Source organism: Prunus dulcis, chromosome 2 (assembly GCF_902201215.1).
Source record: "Prunus dulcis chromosome 2, ALMONDv2, whole genome shotgun sequence".
Lineage (NCBI taxonomy): Eukaryota > Viridiplantae > Streptophyta > Magnoliopsida > Rosales > Rosaceae > Prunus > Prunus dulcis.
The window spans coordinates 4,508,815-4,534,938 of record NC_047651.1 but is presented as its reverse complement, the minus strand read 5'-3'; the positions used below and the strand labels follow the sequence as shown (position 1 = coordinate 4,534,938).

Here is a 26,124-nt window from a genome sequence, read left to right as displayed (position 1 = left end):
AATCTTCCAAAAGATTCTTACCCTGAGAATGCCTATGTCTATCCACATTCCGGCGGCGGCCGACTTGTGAACCACAGCGGCGACCTTGGTTCTCTTCATATTGCAAAGCCACTGCTATGACAACTTTTTCATCGACTTGTCTCTGCAACGCATTGATTTCATCTGCTCTATGGTTTCTCTCATTTGTTTCTCGCTCTTGCCTCTCCAAGCATCTCCTAAAATCTTCCATTGAGAATGAATGAAGTATGAATTCTACACTCTGAGAAATGAAAATATAGAAAGATGTGATGTGAGAGGTATGAGCTGAGTCTCTGGTTTTATAGAAAATTTTGGCAAGATAGACATGCCACATGACTTGATTTGATTGGATGAAAATCTTATATGAAATTTGAACCCAAATTTATATGAATTTTGAATTTTGAAATTCATCCGAAATTTGAACCCAAATTTATCTGAAATTTGAATTTTGAAATTCATCCGAAATTTGAATTCAAAAATCTTATTCGGAAATTTTATCCGATTGTGAAAAAAACAAAAAAAATGAATAGTAATTGCCCTTAGCCATGACAATGGATGGAAATACAAAATACTATTTGTAAGGACAACTACTATTTACGTAAATAGTGACTGCCCTAGCTCCCTCTTGCCAGGACTAAGAGCAAATGAGTGGAGTTGCTCTAAAGGCCCAAATAAAAAACCAATTGGCACTCAACCGTCTAGTAAAAATGAAAGGAAAGGAAACAGAGCAGGGTTTTAGAGGGTTTTAATCTTTTGACAACAAACGTCTTCCCTTCCCTCTGTCTCTGTGTTAAGTCTTGACAACTAGAACTCTTCAACAAGCCATCGGCCATGGGCGTTGCACAAGACTCCTCGGCCGACCCTCCAAAGAACAACAAGCAAAAGTACTCTCTCTCTCTCTCTCTCTCTCTCTCTCTCTCTCTCTCTCTCTCTATATATATATATATATATTGTAAAAATTGTTATTTGTTGATTATCAATAACAGTTTCTGGCAAGCGTTTAGGGCTTTTGGTGTGATTCTAATTTTCGATCTCTTACTATTCAAAGTAGGTCTAATGATGGAAAGCAAATTCTTCATTCGGCCATTGATAAGGAATTCCTCGCCGCTCCTATCAAATCTGCCACGGACAAATTCGCACTTCTGCCGGAGTTTCTTAAGGTTTGAATATTGTCAGATATTTATTTCTAAATATTGGTATTGTTGTTATTGCCATCGTTGCTATTGTTATTATTTGCATTCGGTAGTTTAAAAGAATTCATATATAGGTGAGAGGGCTGGTAAAGCAACATTTGGACTCGTTTAATTACTTTGTGAACACGGGAATCAAGAAAATTGTTCGTGCCAATGATCGGATTGTGTCTGGCGTCGATCCAAGTATTTATCTCAGGTTGAGTACTTTTTTTTATTGATTTTTCTTATGGTTCGTATTTCCCTGTTTTAGTAGGAATAACATTTTCCTGGTTGTGTGATTGTGCTTGCTTAGTTGGTAATCTTATCTCTAATGTCATTGCTTGAACTTCAGTGATGAAATTTCATCAGGAAAATACATACAAATGAAACAATTAAAATGTATGTAAGCTGTTTCCAAGATCTTCTATTCAGTCTATCGACTTGTAAAGGAACATTCTAAAATAGAAGAAAAGCTACTGAAACCCCAAATCATTCAATTTCGTAAAAACCTAACATTCTAGCTTATTGGGAATGAGGAATCCCCAGACTTATTGGCAATTGGAGCACTATTAAAGTTGGAAGTCTATAAAGTCACGGGAAAGATGTGCACAAGGGAAACTTCCCTATCTGCGAAGTCTCCTAAAACCAAATCTGTTCCCATTCCCCACCAGTAACCAGAGAAAGGCAAGAAAGAGCTAAAACCTAGAGACATGTCTTTCCAGGCTTGTTTTAATTTCTGTTAAATTGTATCAGAAATCTGGAAAGTGAATATTACCCTATATAAAGGTTGTTTAAAGTGTTTGAACGTTTCAGGCAGTTTAATATATACTTGTCCTTTTTGTGAAGAACATTTCAGGCAGTTTAATATGCACTTTTCCTTTGGTGCAGGTTTAAAGATATTTCTATTGGTGAGCCCTCGCTTACAATGGATGGTGTCACTGAAAAGATTGCTCCCCATACATGCCGCTTATCTGATATGACGTAAGATCTGTTTGATAGACTTCTCATTTAATTTGTACTGGATTGCACTTTATTAATCACAGTGGTGCGATTTGTGATTTTGTACTTTTGGTTTGTCCAACTTAATAAAAGTTACTTATTCGTTTCCTTGTTTTTATTCTCCTTTGGGTTCCATTTGGATGAAGTGATTTAAATCTAGGGATTTAGATGACATTATAAGGTTAAAATGTTTGTTTAGATTAGTGCAATCTATGTATGCTAAGATTTGAATAAGAATATGGATTCCAAATGACTACTTGCATATAATCATTTCAAATGTATTACATCTAGTTATTTCAAATACATTCAATCTTATGTTTTATAGTTAATTTTTTTAAATTTTATTACTGCACGTTTAGCTTTCTTGTCCAAATCCTGTCTTTCAAATACCTACATCCAAACGGAGCCTTGGTTTTGCATCATATATACCTTGTGTAGCTGTGTTACATCCTGAATATTACTTAAAATGTATAATGAAATAGAAAAGAGGCTAAACTGTACTGAGGTCTTGAAATTCATAGTTGGCTTAAACAAAAATTATACCATGAAATGTTAGGTGTGTTATGATTCTCTATATGGAGTTCCAAATTTGTGGGTTTTTTTTTTTGTGAACTTTATTCTTAAAGAATTTTTTTTTATAAAAATTTATCTTGTTTGCGGTGATTTCTTATCCCTCTTTCTTTAATTGCAGATTAGTCGAAAGTTTATTTTTGTGTCTGACAATTTCTCAAGCCTAAATTGTTCTTGAAATTTTTTTTCTTTCTAGTGACAATGGTTGTTTTTTTCTTTCTAGTGACAATGGTTGTTTTTTCTTTTTGTTTTTAAAAATTAGCGAAGGACATGATCCTTGCAACTTTAAAGCTTTTTTTTTTTCTGAGTTGAACTTTGAAGCTCATGACCTTATGTGATGGTTTTCCACAGCTATTTATCATATGTGTTTTCTTGGCCATAAATGTTGGTTGGGCTGCCACATTTACAGCTGAACTTTCTTTTCAGATAGATGTATATGCACAGATGCTTTAGGATTGTTGCAGTGGACTCCGTCCCATGTTTGTGTGTTTTTTTAATGATAAATTTATTTATTTATACTTTAAAAAAGAGAAATTATGAACTTTTTGCATTTGTTGGCTGGGCTTCTTTGGGCCTCTATTATTGATGAAGTCTCTCTTTGTTTGCTATGCGTAGGGCATTATTGTTTGTAGACTGCACTCCATGGTCTTGAAGAGTATTCAGTGTCATTCATGCATATTAATTAGTCAGTGGGTAATAATTGTCATTCAATCATAATAAGGACATGGGTAAATTACTCAAATGGTCTTCAAACTTATACTTGATTTACATTTTGGTCCCTCAATTAAATTATTTGTTCAAATGGTCCATCAACTCTATATTATTCGCTCCATTGGTCGTACCGTTACATTCTGTCAATATTTCCGTTAAATATGAGGCAATTTGGTCATTATTTACCCTAAAATTAGGTTAAATCTAACAGAAAATTAGACGGGAGGACCACTGGAGCGAATAATATATAGTTGATGGACCATTTGAACGAATAATTTAGTTGAGGGACCAAAATGTAAATCCGGTATAAGTTTGAGGACCATTTGAGTAAACCCTAACAGTTTAATATGGTATTGGAGTCCTTTTGAAATCTCCCCCAAGTCACTGGGTTCCTCCTGAATGCCAAAATATCCTTGCAAAATGGCTAATCAGATAACTTGGTTTTTATTTTTTGATTTCATTTTTTTCCAAAGAATTCCACCTGATTATTATATGAGAAAGGGGCCTCGGCTCCTTATTTGTCTGGTTGTTTATTTTTTTTTAAAACACAAGCCAGACGATGTCATTTGGGATGGGTACGAGTTTAAAACAAAAAGCTGGCATGGTGTAAGCTTTTGAAATTGAACAACATTATGGGAATATTCCTCTTGGTCAGTATGGGTCGTATCCTTTAAAACTTGCATTGTTTGAGTATGTAGTATTTTATCGGTACCTTGTGGTAAACCTTTTTCTATTCTGTTTGCAATTTAGACAATTATTGTCTGAAATACAAATATCATGCCTATTTTTCACTTCCATGCACATAACTGAACCATATTGAATATGATTTCTGTAAATTATAGGTATTCTGCTCCAATAAAAGTCGATGTAGAGTACATTCAAGGAAGTCATGATCAAAAGACTAGAGTGGAGAAGGTATTTAGAAATTGTTTCTAGACAGATTTGTTTGAAAACATGTATTTGGATATAATATGAAGTTTTTTATTTTTATTTATTTTTATTTTTTTGCAGAAAGGTGTCGTAATCGGAAGGATGCCTATTATGCTACGGAGTTGCTCCTGCATCCTATATGGGAAAACCGAATCTGAACTTGCCAAACTTGGTTTGTGCAGAACAAAATAAAACTCACTTTGTTTCTTGTCCCCCTTTTTCATCTCCATGCTTTGTTCTGCTCTATAATGAATGTGCATCTGTAGGTGAGTGCCCCCTCGACCCTGGAGGATACTTCATAATCAAGGGAAATGAGAAGGTAATATTCTCTCTGCCATAATCTGTTACTTTTCAATAAATTAGATGGTAACTGAACCATAATCTGTTACTATTTTTTTAATTTTTAATTTTTTATCCATTAAAAATAAAACAGTTGATGAAATAGCTGGGGCCCATGAATTTTCATTCCCTTCCATTTTTGAGCTATTTTGCCCGCACACACCCACACCCACCCACACACACACACACACACACACACACACACACATATATTATATGTATGTATATGTATATATTGTTACATTGGAAGGGATCAAACCCTTGACCTATCGTAATTCTTATCCTTTTCCCCATCCTCTCTCACCACCTGAGGGTCTTATACATTTTGAGGAACAGTTCAATTTGCGTTTTTTTAGGAACCTTTGAGTTTGCTTTTGTTTTTCTTGTGTTGGTTGTTGCGCAGATCTAGCTGTTAGAATGCAGTGGGCTGCTGTCAGATTCTTTAGCTTTCATGTTTTGGTTTTTTCCTCTTTATGCAATTGATGTAGTTGATAAAGATACAAAATAATTTATTAATATAGTACAAACACAGTGAACAAACTGTTCACTGATATTACATAAAAGATCTCTGAACAATCTATCTGCTAGATAGAAACTTCACACAATGTTTGGTAGGATCTCAAGTTAACATTGCAAAACGTATAAACTAAATGGTATCTCATGGAAACAGCTGCCTGCCAATCCAGATGAATAAAAAGGTGTATCCCAAAATTCAAAGGATGCCTAGTGAATTTAATTCCACAAAATCCTTTTATTTCGTTCCATCCACACAACTAAAATTTAACAATCACCTTACTTTTGCACAAGAATTTTGTTTGTGCCCTCAAAAAGCATAAAGTACATAAATGTGTGATTCCAGAATCACCTGCTAGGTGCTTCTAGTAAAGTCACTCCCAGAAAAAGCTCTTATTCCCACATCAGTACTCCCAAACAGGCCCTTAGCTTCTCTAAACAACTTGTTAATGCTTGAATACAATAGAGTGGGAGGGAAAAGGATGTTCTATACTTTCAGCCTCCTGTTGTCACATAAACCATAATACACCAATAGGGAGATGAACTAACATTAGTCCTTCTCCTTTGATTAATGTCAAAAGTATTTTTTCCGCCTTGAACATTCATCCAAACTAATACTTGTACCTTGGATGGCACTTTTAGTCTTCCAAATCTTGTGACAAGAAAAGGGGGAGAGAGAACTTATCTATGAACATACAAAATAAGTACTGTAAACAACCCCGAAGACTCTGAGTTCCAAGCTTCTTCTATCTGGACTAACAACTTGTAATGAAACCGTTTGACAACGAGCTGAGCCCCTCTATGCAGTCTGGCTAAACATGGCCAATTTTTTTATTTATTTAATTTCCTTCTTTCTTCATAGTTTTTTTGTTTCAGCATATGATGACACTGCAATCCCTTCCAGGTGCTTTTAATGCAGGAACAACTTTCAAAAAACAGGATTATCATTGATATGGACAAGAAGGGGAAGTGAGTTCCTCTTTCTTTGTTTTTCTTTACTATAGGTGTTTGCTGTCTACAGTCCAGGCTTTAGGATATTTTATTTTCTGTTGTTTTATTAGATTTGGGTGCTGTCGTGGGGTAGATAGAAGTAGTTTGGTTTCTTTTTATTTATTTATAAATAAAATAGAATAGAATTCTAGTTTGGTTTCGTTTTTGGTGAGGTATGTACCAAGATAATGGTGAACCTTTATTTCACCGTTTTGTCCCTTCTAGTTTGATTATTTTTACTAATTCTATTTTTTCATAAGCCTTTCATTTTGTTTTAGTTTAAATGCATCTGTTACGAGCAGCTCAGAGAGAATAAAAAGCAAAACTATTATTCAGATGGAAAATCAGAAGATCTATTTGATGCTTAACCAGTTTGTCAAAAAGGTTGTAATGCCACATTTCATTTCAAGAAATTTAAGATTCTGTTTCATGGTATCTTGTGACTCTCATATCTTACTGTAGTTTATTTTTCTTTTCAAAAACCTTTTCTATAGATTCCTATTATGGTGGTCATGAAGGCTATGGGAATGGAGAGTGATCAAGAAGTAGTACAGATGGTTGGAAGAGATCCTCGATATGCTGCCCTGCTAATGCCATCTATTGAGGTATTAATATGGTCATGGTCAAGTAATGTAAGCAAATGATTAGCTTCTTTGTCTAGAAATGGAATTGGCACAGTAAATGATGAATTTTTTACCCAACCTAACCCAGTTTTTTTTTTAATTGATTTGGGTTGGCCCATTTAAATTGAGTTGTGTTGGCTCAGTTTTTTTAATGGGGAAAAAGGATAATAGAGCTCAAAACCCTACGAGCATCAGGATAATAGGAAAAAAATCAGCGTTCAATCCTAGAACAAAGATAACAGAAATGTCTGAAAGGTTTATTGATAATAATACGATCAGTCTGATTACAACCACCAAAAGTTGTTTAAATACTCTTTCCAAACCCTAGCTCCAAATAAAATAAAATAAAAAATTACAAAAAATACCAGAATTTTCTACAATATTAAAACTAAAAGACCTCAAAATGCTTAGAAAGCACATATGTCAGCCCAAAGCACTGAGTTTTATTCATCTTGTCGTTCCCAACATAGATATTCCATCTCATAAATTGTAAATTTGTAACATTGTGTCTTCTTGTCTCTTCAAAAACTATTGCCTTTGCCGGTGCACTCCCATTGTTGTGAACATTTTTTAATTTTTTTTAATTAGTTTACCTGTTTCAGTTTTTATTTGTACATTTTGGGCCTGCAAACACGTCCTTTTCTGTATTAGTCTCATCTTTTGAGTTTGTTTCTCTAATTTCAGGATTGTGCAAAGGAAGGTATACATAAGCAAGAGCAAGCTTTGGCCTACCTTGAAACAAAGGTGTTCCGTGTGGTACCCTTGTTTTGAATTGTGATGATTTCATTTTATTATCTGGAAACAGACTTCAGATGTTCAAGCATCAATTTTATTGTTTTGGGATACATCTCTTTCAATGGAGACCAAAACAACTCTGAAATTGCATATGGCCTTGCAATTAATGTGGGGGCTATTATTTCAATCTCTCTCTCTCTCTCTCTCTCTCTCTCTCTCTCTCTCTTCCTGTTTATTTCTTATTTATCAATCTACATTACATGGATTTGGGCATTGCTCTTGGATGTGAGTACATGCACAAGTGCCAAATACATCTTTGTTCCATAAGGTCTTCACTCATTTGTAGTATTCCTATTAGTAAGCCATGATCTTACCAATTTCCTGTTGTATTGACATGGCCGGGCCAAGGTGAAGTAAAGGTCCATGTAGTGCAGATTTCATCTACTCATAGGAAGCTTATGCCCTTTCACTGTCAACCTAGATATTTGTGTGGTTGGGTGTGCCCTTCCTTGACCAATGTAGTGGTATATCTTTGTGGAAGGTTGATTGAAAACATCAGTATGCCTTAGAGTGTGGTGCGCTAATGATTTTGGTACTTCTTGTTATTATTTACATGGCCCTCAAATACCTTACCATTTACTTTTTTGCTCCGCAAGGAATTTAGGCCTCTTAGAGCTCCTGGATAATGCTTAGAGTAAATGAAATTTAAAGAATTTTACTTAGAGTAATGGATGAGATAACAACTTTGTGGATTGTGGAAAGCCAATATAAGTAGGGGATTAAACACTCAAAAGAAAACTAACCTAGCCAAACATCTCCCTCCAAATTTAATTTTAGAATCATTCCCCACCACAAAGTTAGACCCCTGTGCGAAAAAAGGGAAGCCTGAGAGATGAATTTCCAGAGGCAGCTAAGTGAACCTCGCTGGTGGAGTCCTACCCACTCAGACTGCACTCCGATATTTGAATAGCAGAACACCAAATGAGTCCTGCTCAAGAGGACATCTCCACCACCATTGATCTGTTCTGAATTGAAGTCTAAATATCTTACAATTGCATTTCTAAATTTCTATCTCTGTCTATTTGTGGAAATGAATTGTAACTATTTATAGTATCTATTTCCTTTCTTTTCAAATGCTAGCTGTGACCTTTTGCCAAAAAAAAAAAAAAAAAAACCCTAAAATGGGAATCAGTTGCGTATTAAATTAGTATTTTGCTGCTTCATGTTTCAGGTGAAGAGGTTCAGTTTTGCTGGTGCTTCATCTGAGAATGTTAGTTATTTCTTCTTTTTTTTTTTGCTGAAATGTGTCACTGTTCTTTTGAATTTATCTTTTTTTTTTGAAAATTTCTAATTTCTTATTTGTGGCTTCAATTGTTTCCATTAGGACGGTAGAGTAATGACTGTTCTTCAAGATGTGTTTCTTGCTAATGTTGAGGTAAGGTGTTCCTTCCCCACTTCTCCCCCCCCTCTCTCTCTCTCTCTCTCTCTCTCTCTCTCTCTCTCTCTCTCTCAATTTAAAACATCTTATAACATGCTTCATTTGTTTGATCATAACATTTTTTTGTGCCTTTCTTGTTTTTGTAGGTGTGTCAGGACAATTTTCGTCCAAAATGCATATATGTTGCTGTCATGTTGAGAAGGATAATGGATGCAATTTTAAACAAGGATGCAATGGATGACAAGGTAGTTAATTCACTCCAAATTCTTTTCCATTCCTTATGATTAATAGATGAGATTTGATCATTCCAAACCAGATTTGATTTTATGTTGGCAATACCTTAAAATGAAAGCAAAGAAAATAATCTCTGAATTTTAGTTCATCCCGAACATTTTGAAGAAGCAACAAGACAATCGTGTTTGCTGAAATCCACACTGAAAAAGTTTATAGGAATGGCTTCTTTCTGGGTGGACAAACTGATTGTTTGAAACCCATGCTAAAGCATATGTTATTCATAATGTTGCAGCTTTATTCACTTGAGATCTTCATCCATGCTAAAGTTGGTTTATTAATAACAAAGAGCTCTCCATTCACTACCAGTTTATAATTGAGACACCATGGCATCTTTGAGGATTCCATGAAGGGTGTTAAATCACTTCCCTCTATATTACACATCCTATTTTCTATGGTAAAGATCAAGCTGCCAATTTTTTTTGTACCTTGATAATTCCTTTTGTTGGTGAGCTGGTAACCCTAGCTCCGCCATGGCAAGTTATGGGTTTTTTTTTTTTTTTTTTTTGGAAAGGCCCAAAACTTGATACTGTCATGTGTCCGTGTTGTTTGTTATTGTTGAGTGTGGTTGTGTGTGTTCGCATTTTGTCAGAGCTACGGTTGTGTTTTTGCTTCTGTTTATGCAGATATCAGATAAAAAAACGTGAGTTTTCCCCTTTTGATGTTAGGATTATGTTGGGAACAAGCGGATTGAGTTATCTGGCCAATTAATTTCTCTTTTGTTTGAGGTATGTGTGCTTTCATTGCTCTCCTATTCTAAACAGAATGGTTTGAAAGTTTGTTGTTACTTGTTTCCATGTGGTTCTTCCCTCATTCTTTATTTTCTTAGGATCTGTTCAAGACAATGATTGCTGAAGTTAAGAAGGCTGTAGACAACATATTAACAAAGCCTAGCAGGTCTAGCCGTTTTGACTTTGCACAGGTATCTGCTGGGAATTGTTAATATAGTCTGCAATCTTTCAATTGAGTATTCTTTACAATCCAGATAACAACCATTGGTAATTACGCATCATGATGTTTTTACTAGGAAGAAGCAAGGATTAAAAAATCGATATTAGTAGATATTTCAGTAGTCCAGATTTGTGGAAATGGCAGGGAAAACTAAGCAATGATGAACATCTATTTTGAAACATGAAAATTTTAGAGATAGGCTTAGGAAATGTTATACTAATCTATATTGCAAAAACTAGACATGTAAATTTCTCATCTTTGTCTTTCTTTTTTCTTTCGAAAATTACTTCATTAAAAGAGCCAAAGGTTCGAAGTGGCGTAAAAGATAGAATTTCAATTGAAGGTAATCCTGAGTGGAAAGGAGACAAACTTGATAGGCCCACTATTAAGGATAAAATTTAAAACAACTAAGAGGTACTCTCTTAGGAAGAGCAGAAACAGCAAACTTCATTGAAGAAGAAACAACCAGCAATACAGGATGAAACAGCAGAGCAATAACCATTAACACCCAAGTACATTGAATTACAGAAGAAACACAAGGGAGGACAATATGATAGTCATTGATAAATTTGAGATTTGATGAGGCTAGAGGTTGCTTTCTTGGTCCTGAGGTGGGCAGAGAAGAAACAATGAAACGCCCAACTTCATATTTATCTTCTTCAAACTTCTCAGATTAGATCAGCACCTAATCCAAGATTCAGCTGGATTTGCTGAAATTCTACTAAATATCCCTTAACATTTCTTGAAAATCTACTTATTTTGTCAGAAATTCTACAAAAAACAGTGAAATTCTAGTGAAACACTATATTACTGAAATTTGTCCGAAACATTGGAGAAAAGTCTGGAAAGGTAGACCTTCTGCCCCTTTCGATCATTGACACTTGGGTTTTACTGGAAGATTGGTTGCCAATATTTGGTACCTTGGGGAGAAGAAGTAGATGAAATTTGAACAAAAAAGGCCTGGTCATTAAACGAGCAAACAATTTCCCCATTGTTGTGTTATGTGTAATAAGGGTGCTTTGGGAGGAACTTATCATCTCTTCTTCATTCTTATGGTTTATGCTGTTTAGGGAGATCAAATTGAGGTGGGTTATACCAGAATCTTTTGTGGTTTTGCAATGTGAAAGGCTCAAGTTTTTGGGAGGAATGAAGATGGCATGGTTCTGTTAAATGCACTCTAATGGCTGTTTTCTGGGTTATTTGGACGGAGTAGGACAGAAGGTTGCTTCATGTTGCTAGGGGCTGGAGAAAGAATACATGTGGGAGAGGGTTCATTTCTGGGTATCATGGTGGGTTGTGGAATCATTGGAATCATTATGTTTGCATGTAAGAAGAATGCGACATTCTTTCTTCGTTTTGCAATCTAGTGATCTGAACCATCTATATTCAAGGCTCTCTTTCAAGGATCATCCGTGCAAAAAATCAACCAAATCGGAAATCATTTAGTCATTTGATTGCGATCACTATCATTTCATTTTATGTAACGGAGATCTTGTTTTATCCTTAATGAGCATTGGACGTTGGAGTTAAAAATTTCTTTTGAATGAATATACATTTTAAAGAATTTTAATGTAAAATTTAAACCTCTCATTCTCTTTTGTTTATTTTATTTTTTCCTACTGCAGTGCATAATTAAAGACAGTATTACCCATGGCCTTGAAAGAACCCTATCTACCGGAAACTTCAATATCAAACGGTTCAAGATGGACAGTAAAGGAATGACACAGGTTTGCTTCCCATCATCTACATTCTTTGAAATGTGCTCTCTCCTATAAACCATGTTCTCTCTCTCTCTCTCTCTCTCTCTCTCTCTCTCTCTCTCTCTCTCTCTCTATATATATATATATATTTACGCTGTATTTTTTATGGTGTTATTATATATATATATATATTTACGCTGTATTTTGTATGGTGTTATCTCCTATAAACCATGTATTTTTATTGTAGACATATGTGCATATGTAGTATGTATCTTCTAGAATCTTTCAATAATGTTAGCATTTTTTGCCAGTAAAAAGGCAAATATTATTGCTGGAAAACAATAAAAATACAGAGAAAGTGGACAAGATGGCCACTTCAAAAAAGGAAGGTCGTGTTGTTAATTATCTCTTCATTGGTGTCCCCTCCCATAATGTGGGCAAATCTTCTTACCCTTTTTTGTGTGTGGTAATTAATGGATTTCTTGTACATACTGTTTTAGTAACTTCGTTCTGGAAAAAAAAAAAAAGACAAACTACATAAAAGCCCCAAAGTATAGGGTCATTTTCAAGTTCATACCCACCTTTAGGGACATTTACGAGTAAATACTCAAACCCCTGGAAAACCTACAAATTCCCCCCCCCCCTGGTTACACAAACCGTTAATGAATCTGTTAAATGCTGATGTGGCAAATATGGGTCCAATTTTTTAATGACATGAATCCAAGTGTACAAATATATAATTAAAAATTAAAAATTCTCTCCTCCAAGCCCCCTACCCAGCGAACCCAGCTACTCCAGCCACCAAAACCACCACCCAAGCCACCCAAACGACCACCCAGCTCCTCCACTCACATCCTCAAATAACTTACCTAGGCCACCCATTCCAGCTTTACAACCCATCTTGTTCCAGCCAAATCCCCTACTCCTGCAACTTTGAGCTTCGAGAACTTGGTCCCGTTTTGAAAATGGGTTATCAATTTTTTCAAGGGCGTGATTTTGGTTCCTCCATATTAGTCCAAATGGTTGGATCATTCAAGAAAAAAAAATAAAAATGGATGTTGTTGCATTTGTTTCACAATCTGGAGTCTAGCCACTTGCAGATCTGGGTATGGGGCTTGGTGGTGGGGATATGGGTGTGTTAGCATAATTGGACTTAACCAGATGTAAGAGAGAGAGAGAGAGAGAGAGAGAGAGAGAGAGAGAGACAAAGTGGGACGGAGGGAAAGGGGGTGGGGCTGGGGCGGGGCTGTGTGGAGAAGAGGGGTGGCGTTGGGCTGAGAGATTTAGGGTCTATCGGGAGGTGCGATGGGCGATCAGGAGGGGCGCTGGGCTGATAGAAACTGCCTTCAACTTAACTCAATATCTCAAGAACAACAATGATATTATTTCTTTCACAAAGAACATGATATGATTTCTCAACTCACTCCTCAATACAAACTCTCTCAGTTAATAAAGAGTTAACCTAATCAACTCTCAACTAACTAATACAGACAAAAAGTGGAGTCATTTTCTTACTTGTGCAATCAGGACTCTTGTGGTGGGTGTCTTCATCGGAATTGGGCAGCAAGATCGATCGAGAGGGGGGCTGGGTGATGAGCGATTTGGCCGTTTAGGTTTTTTTATTTTTTATTTTTTTATTTTTCTAAATAACTGTAAAGAATTTATGATTTTTTTAAATGTTTATTATTAATTTGCCATATGGAGTCCACTTCATTGAAAAATAGGACCCATATTTGCCACATCAGTATTTAACAGATTCATTAACAGTTTGTGTAACAGAGGGGGCAATTTGAAGATTTTCTGGGGGTTTGAGTATGTACTCGTAAATGTCCCTAAAGGTGAGTATGAACTTGAAAATGACCCTATGGTTAGGGAGGTTTTATGTAGTTTGTCCAAAAAAAAAATATCATTCCCTATCAAACAAAAGGCAACAGTATAATTTTTAGTGAGAGTGTAAGCTGTTGATTTTATTTGGGATGAAGTCTGATTTTTTGCTTTTGGCTGTGTTTGTTTGTTTAAGAGTTTTTGGGATATTTTCTTTAGTGTGATTCATCTTGATGTGTGTGAGGTTTGTTGATTGTAACTCGTTCAGCTTTGTTGTAGGGCTGGAGGCTTTGTTCAGATGGAGTTGTTGACTTTTTTCTTGTCATTATATGAAAAAAAAAGAAAAAGAAGATGGACATATTCTCGATCTTCTCTTGTGCTCCTTTTTCTATATATATTCGAAAACAAATACAAAATCAATTCTTGGTGCATGTTTAAAAAAATAAATAAATAAATTCCTGAGTCTGTGGTTCTTAGGCTCTCTCAGGTTTGATTCATTAAGTTCCCTCTTATGGCAGGTGTTAGCGAGGTTATCTTTTATAGGGTGTCTAGGCCATATGACCAGAATCAAGCCGCAATTTGAGAAGACACGGAAAGTAAGTGGACCTAGGGCTTTACAACCTAGCCAGGTAAGGGTGATGTCTTTGCAACGCTTTGAAAATGTGCCACCTTTTACATGATGGATATCTGAATATATATGTATCTTTGTACTTACGGTATTTTGCTTTTTCTTTATCGGTTTTGGTGAAGTGGGGCATGCTTTGCCCTTGTGATACTCCAGAAGGTGAACCTTGCGGACTGATAAAAAACTTGGCCCTGATGACTCATGTGACAACTGATGAAGAGGAGAGCCCGTTAATTTCTCTGGTATGCTCGTCATCACACATTTTTAATATACTCATGGAGGTGTAATTTTTGTTTTCATTTATTGTGCTGCATCATACAATAAGTGATGGCATATTTAATAATTGCATTACCTTCTGCATTTGCATGTGTAATTGTTAAGTCTTATATGGTTGAAGAATTGCATTATATTTTACTATATTATAGCGGTAGGTTGTTTCGGGTTAAGTTTTCTTTTGCTGCTATTGGGAAGGAGAAAGGGTTTTTTTATTTTTTATTTTTCCTTTCTCTTTATCTTTTCAAAATCCCAAGCTCTAAGAAACTAGTGTGCACAAGACACACCTTTTGGAGCGAGGCACACACTTCATCAAAAAGTCCAACTCTTCAGGCATTTTGGCTTTTCAAAGGGATGCAGGAGGCATTTCCCTTTCGCCTCATTCTGAGTTGGGCCTCAATTTGCCTTTGAAAACTCTGGGTAGTAGATGCTAAATAATAAAATTTAGTATAGTTCTCATTCCTACATTTTATGTATACATTAGATATTTGATTCTTGTTCGTTATAGGTTAGTATATTATCGTGCTAATGTTGGTATATAATTAGGTTGCAATTTCTTGGATACATATATTAATTTGTGGTACAAAAATGTTCTTATAGGATTAAATTTGTTTTGGGCCTCTATTATTTTAATATTTTTCAATGAAATTACTGAAATTAATAACGGTTGAAATAAAGATCAAATCAAGATTTCTATCATTTAAATTGACAGAATGTGCATGTCCGTGGGATGGTATTTGTATCTATCTGCATCTGTATTGTGTATTTCTGTCCTTGTTTGTTTAGTTCTGATGTAATCTTTGTTGGAGCAAAAGATCTCCACCTTTCTCGAGTAATGATTATACCCTGTAAGATGAACAAACCTCAAGGTGAGGGGACATTATGGTGTGGTGCTAGCCAAGGACCCCCTGATGGAAGGGTTGATAGTTTCTTAATTCGCATTGGGCCCCTTTAAACAATTCTGAATTCACAGTCCGTTTAACCCAGTTAAAGGTGTGAGGGCACTTAAGTCTTGTTCATTCGCGTTAGACACGTAGCAAGACGTGGTTAATTTTGGTCCCACAGACTTCTTGTGCACAACTATTTGTGTTTCTTTAAAAATTGATCAATAAATAGTTTCTTTTCAAAGCAATTAAAAAGTTTAATGTATATATGCAATGAAGCCACGTAAAAGGGTCATTAGTACAGTTTTAGGGTGTTTTTTTTTTTCAACATGATGAATAATAACTTTGTATGCAGAACATGCACATTCCATTAATTTAACTGAGGAAAACCCTGATTTATACTTAATTGCATCAGTTATTAATTACAGGGACTTGAATGGAAAAAAAAAATCTACTGAGAAGTTGGAACTAAGTAGTAAATAGCCTAAAATTATAAGGACCAGAATTGTAGTTTCGGCAAAATAATCTTTTGTTAGAAAATGAAAGTTTCTTATGTTTTGCTGTCAATTAAAAGATAGGATTTTTTATGTTTTCCTGAAAACTGATTTAAGTAGGACCTGCAATTTGTTGACTTCCAAAAAATCAATTGGACTTGTAGATAATATCTAGCTTCAGCAGATATCCCCTATAGTTTGAAAAGATATTCAGAAACTGAACATTTATTGTTCCTGTATGTGCATTAGCTAATCCACTGGCCATATTAATTTTTAGTTTATTCCTTTTTTAGTGCGAAAGGCTTACACTTTGTGTTATTTAATTTCTTGTGCAATAGTGCTACTGTTTGGGTGTTGAAGGCTTGGAAGTACTATCAGGAGAGGAGCTTCACACACCATATTCTTTTCTAGTTTTGTTCAACGGAAACATCCTTGGAAAGCATAGGAAGCCACAGGTAATAACAATGTTCCATACAGATGTCTATGCATATGCACGCACATATAGTTCCATCACGGCTGTTCAGTTTGTTTGCCAGTCACAAAAATGACCAGGTGTGATGGGGTGTCCTGCCAGAAAAATTTGCAGATGATGTTTCTGTTATATGATTTATGTATTAGTGTCTTGGTGCTGTTGTGTATTCCTCTTTGGTGATAGATACTTATTTCATTCAATCATTTTTCTTAAATCTTAGCATTTTGCTGCTGCAATGAGAAAGTTGCGCAGAGCTGGGAAAATTGGGGAGTTTGTAAGTGTTTTTGTCAATGAAAAACAGGTAAATTCTTAACTTCCAAATTACTTTTTTCTTCCTCTTCTAATTCCTTTTTATAGCTGCAAACTACTACATGTGATTCTTTTCCACTTACAAGGCATGCACTTCGTGGGCAATGGCATCTTCAATCCCCTTTAGTGAGCCTGTAGAGGCTATTATTAACTTGATGTAGGAAGGTTTTGAGACTACTCGACTCTGATGCAAGGAACCCAATTTGTAACTTCTAACCCCATTTCAAGCCTAAATGTACCAGGTTCCCAACTTTTCAATTATAATCGAGTAGAGTCAGATGATGACTTGATACTCCTCTAGTAAGATCCCTGTGCCTTACCTGAAGATAAAGCTTGTCCAATGCTGAAAAAAATAAAATCCTTTCAAACCACCGCTAAATTATTTTTTCTCTTGGACCTATACAATTCCAGCTCAGTTGTCACCCAAACTTTTTTTTCCTGTACAGCTGATTGAACAGCCTTATGGTCCTTGTCACTTTCTGCAATTAGAATTGGTGAAGCAAATTTGGCAACATTAAGTCACCCTCCTGTCATCACTTTCCCCATTAGAATTTATGAAGCAAATCTTAAAATGCATATAATAACAATCTATAATGTTGTAGCAGTTGGAATAGAATTGTTATGTTGTTTGATCTCTCCACCTGTAATGATAGAAAGTAAAACGTTCTAAGTATAATTTATCATTGTAGTCTCCAATTCATGTTTCTGCTATTTTTTTCCCTGAAACTAGTTTTTATGATTAAATACCTGACACGGTTAAGAATTTGATCAGCATTGTGTTTACATTGCTTCTGATGGTGGTCGAGTTTGTCGTCCGCTAGTTATTGCTGATAAGGGCATATCAAGGGTCAAAGAACATCATATGCTGGAGTTGAAGGTGAATATACTTTTTGCTGCTTCTCCTACCAAAATAATTGTTACTAAAGCTGATATTTTAATATCTTTTGCTTTTTAAGGCTGGAGTCCGCACATTTGATGATTTTTTAAGTGATGGGTTGATCGAGTATCTTGATGTTAATGAGGAGAACAATTCTTTGGTTTGTTCCTGTCTAAGCCTTACTTATGAAGTTTTTCATTTTGAGATTTACTTGATAGACATTTACTCAACATTCATAATTATCTTTTTATAGATTGCTCTATATGAAGAGGAGGCAACAACGGAAACAACACATATCGAAATAGAGCCTTTAACCCTCTTAGGTGTTATTGCTGGTCTAATTCCATATCCTCACCACAACCAGTCTCCTAGAAATACGTACCAGGTTTTCTTGTCTTACTCTGATAAATTTTATTTTTTTCAGGTTATCCAAATTTCTAACTATATGATTCTAATTGAGCCCTTTGGTCTTTATATAGTGTGCAATGGGAAAGCAAGCAATGGGAAATATTGCATATAACCAGGCAAGTGGTTTATTAGTACATGGCCCCTTTACCCCTTTGGCCAAAGAAAGAGGCCCTTCTTCCCACTCACTGTTTAAGCTCTTTTAGAAAAGATTTTTTTTTTATGTTTCCATGGTGATCTTAACCCTTTTTTATGTTTGTTTTCCTCTTGCGCATTGAAAGTTACCAAAACTTGGTTATGTACTTTCATCGTAGAGCTCCTGTGTTCAGCCATATTTCTTGCCATTATTGATGCAAGTTACAACCATAATCTTGACTTCTTTTTTTTTTTGCCTTTATTTTTTTTGTAGCTCCATCGAATGGACTCATTGCTTTACCTTCTGGTGTATCCTCAACGGCCATTGTTGACAACAAAGACCATTGAGTTGGTTAGTATACCCTATACTCTATTTGGGTTGCTGTTGCAACTGTAGTTGGTAAATTAATCACTTTTTCTTCAGGTGGGCTATGATAAACTTGGAGCTGGGCAGAATGCAACTGTTGCTGTGATGAGTTATAGTGGCTACGACATAGAAGACGCAATAGTCATGAACAAGGCATCTTTGGATCGTGGTTTTGGTCGTTGTATTCATATGAAAAGGTACCCAATTTCATTGTCATTGGTGACTGCATATAACAATATCACAACTTTGCCGTACACTGTTGCTCAAGTGTTTAGATATTTATGGTTACTTACGGAAGATGTTTCTGAGTAGGTATTGCGCAGTGAATCAAAAATATGATAATAACACACAAGACAGAATACTGAGGCCCAATAGAGATGGTTTTGATTCTGGACCAATGCGGGTAATGCAAAGCCCTCTTCCCTCCCTTTCCTTAAATCCTTGTACCTCTACCTACATGGTGTGGTGGTGCAATTATCTTAACTTCTTATATTTGTTGTTTAACTGCAGTCTTTATATGTCTCTTCTCCAGTTCAGTTTGGTCAACATCTTTTATAGTTGTCTTGTTATAATATCATTTGAATTGCATTTTTTATAGGTGCTGGATGATGATGGGCTTGCTGCACCTGGGGAAATTATTAGACGAAATGACATCTTAATAAATAAACAGGTCCCTATTGTCACAAGGGGGCAATTTAAATCAGCATTAAATGATAGGTTGGCTACTTTGTTTGCCCTGTGTATTCAAACTAGGATTCTGATTGTATCATTTCCCTCATTTCCTTACACCCATTTTCATATGCAGCGAGTTTAAGTCTGTTCCACAAAGATATGATGGGCCTCAAGGGGAATCATGTGTGGTCGATAAAGTGGCTCTTTGTTCTGATAAACATAATAACTTATGTTTCAAATTCTTAATTCGTCATACTCGCAGACCAGAGGCAAGAGATTGTTTTGTCATCTAAGATACTTGTGCTTACCTTTAGGATCCTCTAAAATATATTTTCACTTATGCAGGTTGGTGATAAGTTTAGTAGCAGACATGGACAGAAAGGTGTTTGTGGCACCATTGTCCAGCAGGAAGATTTCCCGTTTTCTGAGCGTGGCATTTGCCCTGATTTAATTATGAATCCTCATGGGTTTCCAAGGTAATTCCTTCCTTTAGAACTACTTATTGTAAATTTCATTGTTTTATCAATCATGTGCAAATTGAGTCAATATGAGGTTTGTGTGAATTGAGTGGAAAAGATCAAATGGAATTTTCTACTTATTCTTGAAATATATATTTTTTTTGGTCAATTACTCATTCTTGAAATATAGGTTATGTTATTAGAAAATATGAACTTCAAGTCAATTTTTTTTCAAGAGGCAGTTGAGGTGATCATTTGAAACTGATGTTAAGGATTAGTTTTCAGTGGGTCAATTCATGTTCAGGATGTGTGTTTGTATCCTCACTATTCATTATTTTGAGTTTCATAAGCAATGTTGTTTCTGATTGATAATTCAGAAACTGCAAAGTCGTACCATTTATAGTGTTTTCTAATAGCTTATTTTTTTCAATTTCTACCGTTTCTTTTGTTTTTAAGATTTCAATCTAAAGTATTCCTTAATTCATAGCAGTTTAGGTTTTCCATTTTAAGGGTACGGGTGGTTGGGCTTCCATTTCTCAAAAATGAGAAAAGAGATTAACGAATAAAAGGATTATGAGTATATAACAGGTCCAAAAAATAAAAATTCCAGGCCAGGTTGTTAAACACAAATCATTATGTAGGTCTTAGGTCTCATATCATTTGGGTCAGTTGATGGATTGTATTGCATTTCAGCACTCCTAGAAATATGTAAAAGGGGACAATCTGAGGTTATACTATGTGGAATCCATGCTTAAGATTTTTCTAGAATTTCGTGTGGAAATCATTTGAAGTAGTTCTTTCTAAGTTTGAATGTTACATTCCTATCTTTTGTTTACTGTTTATTGATCTTCTGGGTTTCTGACTATGTTCTGCTGTAGATATCATTGGAATCTTCCTATGTGTATATGATTCGCGTGTTTCTCTTTTCTGGTTTTCTGTCAGTCGAATGACTGTAGGCAAGATGATAGAGCTTCTTGGGGGTAAAGCAGGAGTGTCGTGTGGCAGGTTTCACTATGGCAGTGCGTTTGGTGAACCAGGTGGTCATGCAGACAAGGTTGAAGCTATAAGGTGCTTAAATCATCTATTGTTTTGCATTATATTCTTTTTTTTTTTTCCAGATTTCTTTTCAGTAAATAATTTCTCTTTTGTGATAGTGAAACCCTCGTGAGGATGGGATTTAGCTACGATGGCAAGGACTTTATATACTCAGGTTGTGGCTTTGCTTCTGAAATTCATTGCATGGTCACATGAAAATTTTATTGCCTATTCACATGAAAATGTTTTAAAGTGTCTATTAGATCATTTTCTGAATAAATTGCAGTCTGATATGCTAGATGTTTTCTTGCAATGCTAAAAGATCCAAAGATTGGTTATTTGAATTTATAAGAGATTAAGTTGAATCCAGATGTTCCAGGCTTTATCTGATTCAAAAGATTTCATCTTTCTAGACCATCTTGGATATCGTAAGTTGAATTTGAATGGACGAACAACTTACCTCATAGTTGCATTTTGGTTATTTATGAAGTATGCTCTCTCTCTCTCTCTCTCTCTCTCTCTCTCTCTCTCTCTCTCTCTCTCTCGTTTCAATCTGGCTACACAGCAAATGACAAAATTAGCCCTATTCATAAACGTAACTGATGAAACAACATTATCATCTTGGTTCCTCTAGTGCTATCATATCATAATTATAGTTTAGTTTGAATTTTCAAGAATTTTCAAATATTACGTATTTTACTAATCTTTGAACTATTTAATATCTAGATGCGTTTATAGGTTGTACATCAATATGATTTTCTAAATTGAATTACATTAGCCTAAGATCATCAGCTCTCCTTCATTTTCAGTCATAGTTAATATTGATAATCTATAGATGTCCATTGTCGGAACCAACGCTTAATTATTAATAATGCATTAGTTTAAGCTGGGAAAAAGTTGTAGTTATAAATTATATATACCATTCTTAAACTCCAAATTGCCAAATTTAGAAACTACTTGTAAATATATAGATGGTACTGTGGTTGCTATATCTAAACTAAAGAACTGAAAAAGAGTGCTTTGTGATTTGTAAGACATGAGATTACTATTAGCCATAACTCTATGGTTGATCAAAATGATCATCACACCCAGCAAAAACCAGAAAATGGTTAACACACCGATGCTATGACAGCTGCTATGCTCCAACGGTCACAAAGGCATATTCAACACAAGGACAAGCATATTCCTTGTTCTTATCTGCTGAGTCATCCTCAGGGGTCCTTGCCCTAGGGTTTTCTGTAGTCTCTTGTGTATATATCCACACCTTTTCCCTCAATTGTAAATGTCAAGAGCCGCAGTCTTTAATTATCTGCTACATTGATTGTAACCCATTATCAATATTAATAGAATTATAGACATTGCTTTTCTCAACACCTACAGACCTTTTTCCTTCTCAGTATGAATTCTATCATGGTATCATGAGCCATTAACACCACACGGTAACTTTTCTCTGCTGCCCTCTCTGATCTACTGCCATGGCAACCCCACCCTTCACTAACCCTTTTTCTGATTCTCATCCTCCCACTTCTGACCCTGCCCTCCACACCTACACTCCTCCTATCTCTAACCACCATGTTTCCAGCCTTCTTCCTATTAAACTAACCCGTGACAACTATCTTTTGTGGAAAGAACTCTTCCTCCCTATTCTTCAGACCTCTAATTTTCTTGGCCTCATCAATGGTACTGACTCATGCCCAACCCAATAATAAGTGGTAGTCTTGTGGCTTAAGAAATTCTGAAAATTACTGGACATAGATGATGCAGTAGTTTTACTTATTGGCTTAAATCCTGTAATTCTCGAGCTCTAAAGGATATGCTATGAAGTATGATTATTTTTTGCATATTTGTTGTTTATCTAAAGAATTGTATGACTGACTGTAAATGTACTTTTCTGAAACGAATAGGATGGCCCTCATGAGTCATGATGTCAACTGGAAGCTTTATATTTAATATACTTAAAAAAGGAGTCATATCTTATGCTTCTAAAACCTAAAACAATTATGGTCTTCACTATGTTTAATTTGAATTAAAAGGAGCTCCTTAACAGTGTTCCATGTGCTTAGACAGATCTATATCATACGAAAGAAACTGTCTTAATGCATGTGTTTTTCCTCCAGGTATAACAGGTTGCCCATTACAGGCATATATATTCATGGGACCAATTTACTATCAGAAGTTAAAACATATGGTGAGATTTCAATTTTCAATCATGGTTATTTTACACGCTTGTGAATCTTCAGTTCCTTCCAAAGTTATCACTACGATCGTTTTGATCTTCAATCATGGCTATTTTACGTGCTTCTTGGAAGACATTAGTTTCTTCACAATATTTACTCTTATCACATAAAACATGGCATATTTTATTTTAAGTGTATCAAACACTTTAATTATTGCGCAGTTTACATTTACGGATCATTAAAACTTCAACGTCATATTTATGATATCATATAAATACATGATGTTCAGGTCCTAGATAAAATGCATGCACGAGGAAGCGGTCCCCGAGTCAGTCTAACTAGACAACCTACTGAGGGAAAAGCCCGAAATGGAGGTTGTGATTTTATCTTTGATATATCAAATTAATTTCACGTTAAGCAGTTCTGTTTGTTCTAATGTTATTCATCTACCAGGACTACGAGTGGGAGAAATGGAGCGTGATTGTTTGATTGCTTATGGTGCTAGTATGTTGCTTTATGAACGCCTAATGATCTCTAGTGATCCTTTTGAAGTTCAGGTACTTACTGCTTGTGCTTCTTTAATAAATCTACCTTCCAGATATTTTCCGTTGCATGTCAAAAACGAAAAAGGGAGATTTCTTCTTCCTAGTAAGAGTTTCTGGCTGACTTATTTCTTCATGGGACGCCTCGCGTGCCTCTGCAACATGACATTCTTCTTATTATTATTTTTTTCTTCGGTGCACTTACTTAATTCAGACCTGTTAGGTTGTAATTTTGGTAGAAATCAGCACAAAGTGATATTGTGTCAAAATTACCGATAAACTTCAGTGACGGTGTGACACTTGAATGGTTGGATTTGATATTTGTGGACCCACTATATTATTTTGGATCTTCCATAAAGCAAACCAATCTTATGAAAAACCATAACTTTTCTGAAAATTTTCAAAAGGTGGTATCTCAGACACGACATTGTATTGTAGCTTCTAATATTTGCTTTTGCCTCAGGTTTGCAGAGTGTGTGGTTTGTTGGGCTATTACAACCATAAGCTGAAAACTGGAATTTGTTCCTCATGTAAAAATGGGGATAATATTTCCACCATGAAGCTTCCCTATGCTTGCAAGCTCTTGATTCAGGTAAAGCTTGGCAATTCATTGAATCTTCTTTTGCTTATCCAAGCTGGCACATCCCCTGTTTGTGGAAGGTCTCTTAACATTCCCTTTAGTATAGTAAGACATAACATTCTCAGTTAGATACTGGGTTTGCAATTTAATTTGTCTAATTAACTGCTTAAAATTGTGATCCAAAAGAAAACCTGAAAATTTGCCTCTTTATATGCTTCCTGATTTGCAAAAATGGCTCTTGATATAGTTTTAACTGCCTTGGAAAATTCCTTCTTCCAACTTTTGTTTCTCTAGTTTTGACGGATTTCGTTATGTGAAAATTTTCTTTTTTTGTCCGAAACCATATGCCTTATTTGTGCACAACACTTTTATGTGTCTAAAAAGGATGGTCAGCTATTTCTCTTGGTTTAATTTTATTAAAAGGGGTTGATGAGCAAGTTATCATGGTTAACTAGCATACCCTAAAGAATGTCGGTAATGGTTCCGCATGCCTGATGTTTAAGAATAGACATAACTTGACTGAAATCTTTTTTTCTTCTTTTTGTTGTTTTTCCCTACATTTCACAGCTTCAATCTTAAGTAACCTTTCAACTGTTGAATGCTTTGCTTCCAGGAACTTCAATCAATGAACATAGTTCCTCGGTTAAAACTAGCTGAGGCATGAAGTATGGCTTTTCTTGATAGCACCGAGTCGACAAACTGAAAGTGAGATTTGATTTTGCGGTTTTCCATACTACTGATTCTATTCTAAAGATTCATACCGAAAAATGAAAAAGGCTCCATTCTAAAGCCAGCTAGCCGTCAGATGTGGAAACGCGCATAATGCGGTACAAGGATGGGCATGGTGAAGAGGGATGGCACAAGGTTTTCTCTGCCCCGCTTATACATTTTCGTTGCTGCTTAGAGAGCCAGGAAGTATGTGCCGTATACTTTGTTCTTCTCAAATGGAAACAACTTGTATCTCTCAATGTATACATTTGTTTCTTCTAAATAATATATCATTTATTCTAGAAAGAGCTTTGGCGCCTACTCTGAGTACACAGTAATATGTTAATTTATATGCACCCCTACCCTCAAAATTGTTTTTCTCAAGGGCATAAAACCAAAAGTAAAATCTGAATATATCAACATGTGGACAAGGCATTGGTGAGACTCCCAAATACCAATTATGAAGAAATTAGTCCTTACATAGATCTGCATTTCGTCCACACACAAAAAAGGGTCCTTACATCTGCATCTTTCACAAAAATCGAAGGGATGTTCTTCGCCGCAACTACTCCACTGACCAAGGTGGGCCTTAAATTCCGCATAAGTCAGTCGCACCTAAAAATTTATCTGGCATCCAGATCAGACATAATTTGCAAAAAATTACCTTTGATCCATGTGATTTAGTTCTAGCGCCTTGATCCCCCTAGTTTGATACCCCTCACAATTTAAGGACGCATCCACATTTATGTCCAATTAAATGGCAGAAATTAAACACATGCCTCTCACATGGAGGTGTGTTTTTGCCTACTTGTGGCATCTACCTTATTTATGGCTTCACCTCTTCCCATTCCAGTCTTTCTTTTTTGGTATGACTTTCCAATTCAGTCCAGACTAGAATTTAAGAATTAGGGCTCCTCAAAATGTTTTATTCATGGTTGAGATTTTGTTCAATTTCTCATTCTGGCATGTAAGATTTAGGGTTTACATTTATAATTTTGATATATAATTGCATTTCATTGAACAACTTATTAATTCCTTCATATCTAGGTCTACAACTACTATTGTGTCTCCCTTGGATTTTATGCACTTTAATAAGCATGTCAAACTCTGGCACCAGCCAAACATCAAGGTGTTCATTTTGCAGTAGGAAAATGAGGGTGGGAAGGGGAACCTCAAAGACCCAAAGGAGTCGTGGAAGGTGCTTCTGGAAATACGTTACATCATATGCAATTAAGACTGACCCAAAAAAAAAAAACTGATTTTGTGTTGTTTCGGAATGTAGAAATGTGATATTTCTTATTCTAGAG

The 26,124-nt window shown here is 35.6% G+C and overlaps 1 protein-coding gene across 8 annotated transcripts; it reads left to right on the top strand.

The window, feature by feature from the left end:
• The first annotated feature begins 720 nt into the window (after positions 1–720).
• LOC117617770 (DNA-directed RNA polymerase III subunit 2) lies at positions 721–25,136 on the top strand. Of its 8 annotated transcripts, none has more exons than XM_034347301.1 (39): positions 746–902; positions 1,067–1,178; positions 1,286–1,407; positions 2,079–2,171; positions 4,313–4,385; positions 4,482–4,572; positions 4,667–4,719; positions 6,157–6,221; positions 6,521–6,626; positions 6,737–6,847; positions 7,550–7,609; positions 8,832–8,870; positions 8,985–9,035; positions 9,185–9,283; positions 9,998–10,057; positions 10,159–10,251; positions 11,906–12,007; positions 14,323–14,433; positions 14,555–14,671; positions 16,419–16,535; positions 16,773–16,853; positions 17,634–17,738; positions 17,818–17,898; positions 17,992–18,123; positions 18,218–18,262; positions 18,553–18,630; positions 18,703–18,842; positions 18,958–19,048; positions 19,244–19,362; positions 19,451–19,586; positions 19,663–19,793; positions 20,718–20,843; positions 20,930–20,985; positions 22,928–22,998; positions 23,277–23,361; positions 23,441–23,544; positions 23,993–24,121; positions 24,723–24,814; positions 24,915–25,136. In XM_034347301.1, exons 1-38 carry the CDS (start codon positions 850–852, stop codon positions 24,771–24,773), a joined length of 3,489 nt encoding a protein of 1,162 aa, XP_034203192.1. In that variant the 5' UTR covers positions 746–849; the 3' UTR covers positions 24,774–24,814; positions 24,915–25,136. The 8 variants fall into 8 exon arrangements, 7 of the variants coding, with proteins under 7 accessions (XP_034203193.1, XP_034203192.1, XP_034203191.1 ...); XM_034347300.1 differs by having other exon boundaries at positions 24,900–25,136; XM_034347302.1 differs by having other exon boundaries at positions 721–902; positions 1,070–1,178; positions 24,723–25,136.
• The last annotated feature ends 988 nt before the right edge of the window (positions 25,137–26,124 follow it).

Excerpts from the sequence above, each read along its gene's own strand:
- LOC117617770 (XM_034347301.1), top strand. The coding sequence starts at position 850 with ATGGGCGTTGCACAAGACTCCTCGGCCGACCCTCCAAAGAACAACAAG. Across the intron at positions 2,172-4,312 it reads TGCCGCTTATCTGATATGAC|GTATTCTGCTCCAATAAAAG; the intron begins GTAAGATCTGTT and ends TGTAAATTATAG. Across the intron at positions 16,854-17,633 it reads TTTTTGTCAATGAAAAACAG|CATTGTGTTTACATTGCTTC; the intron begins GTAAATTCTTAA and ends GAATTTGATCAG.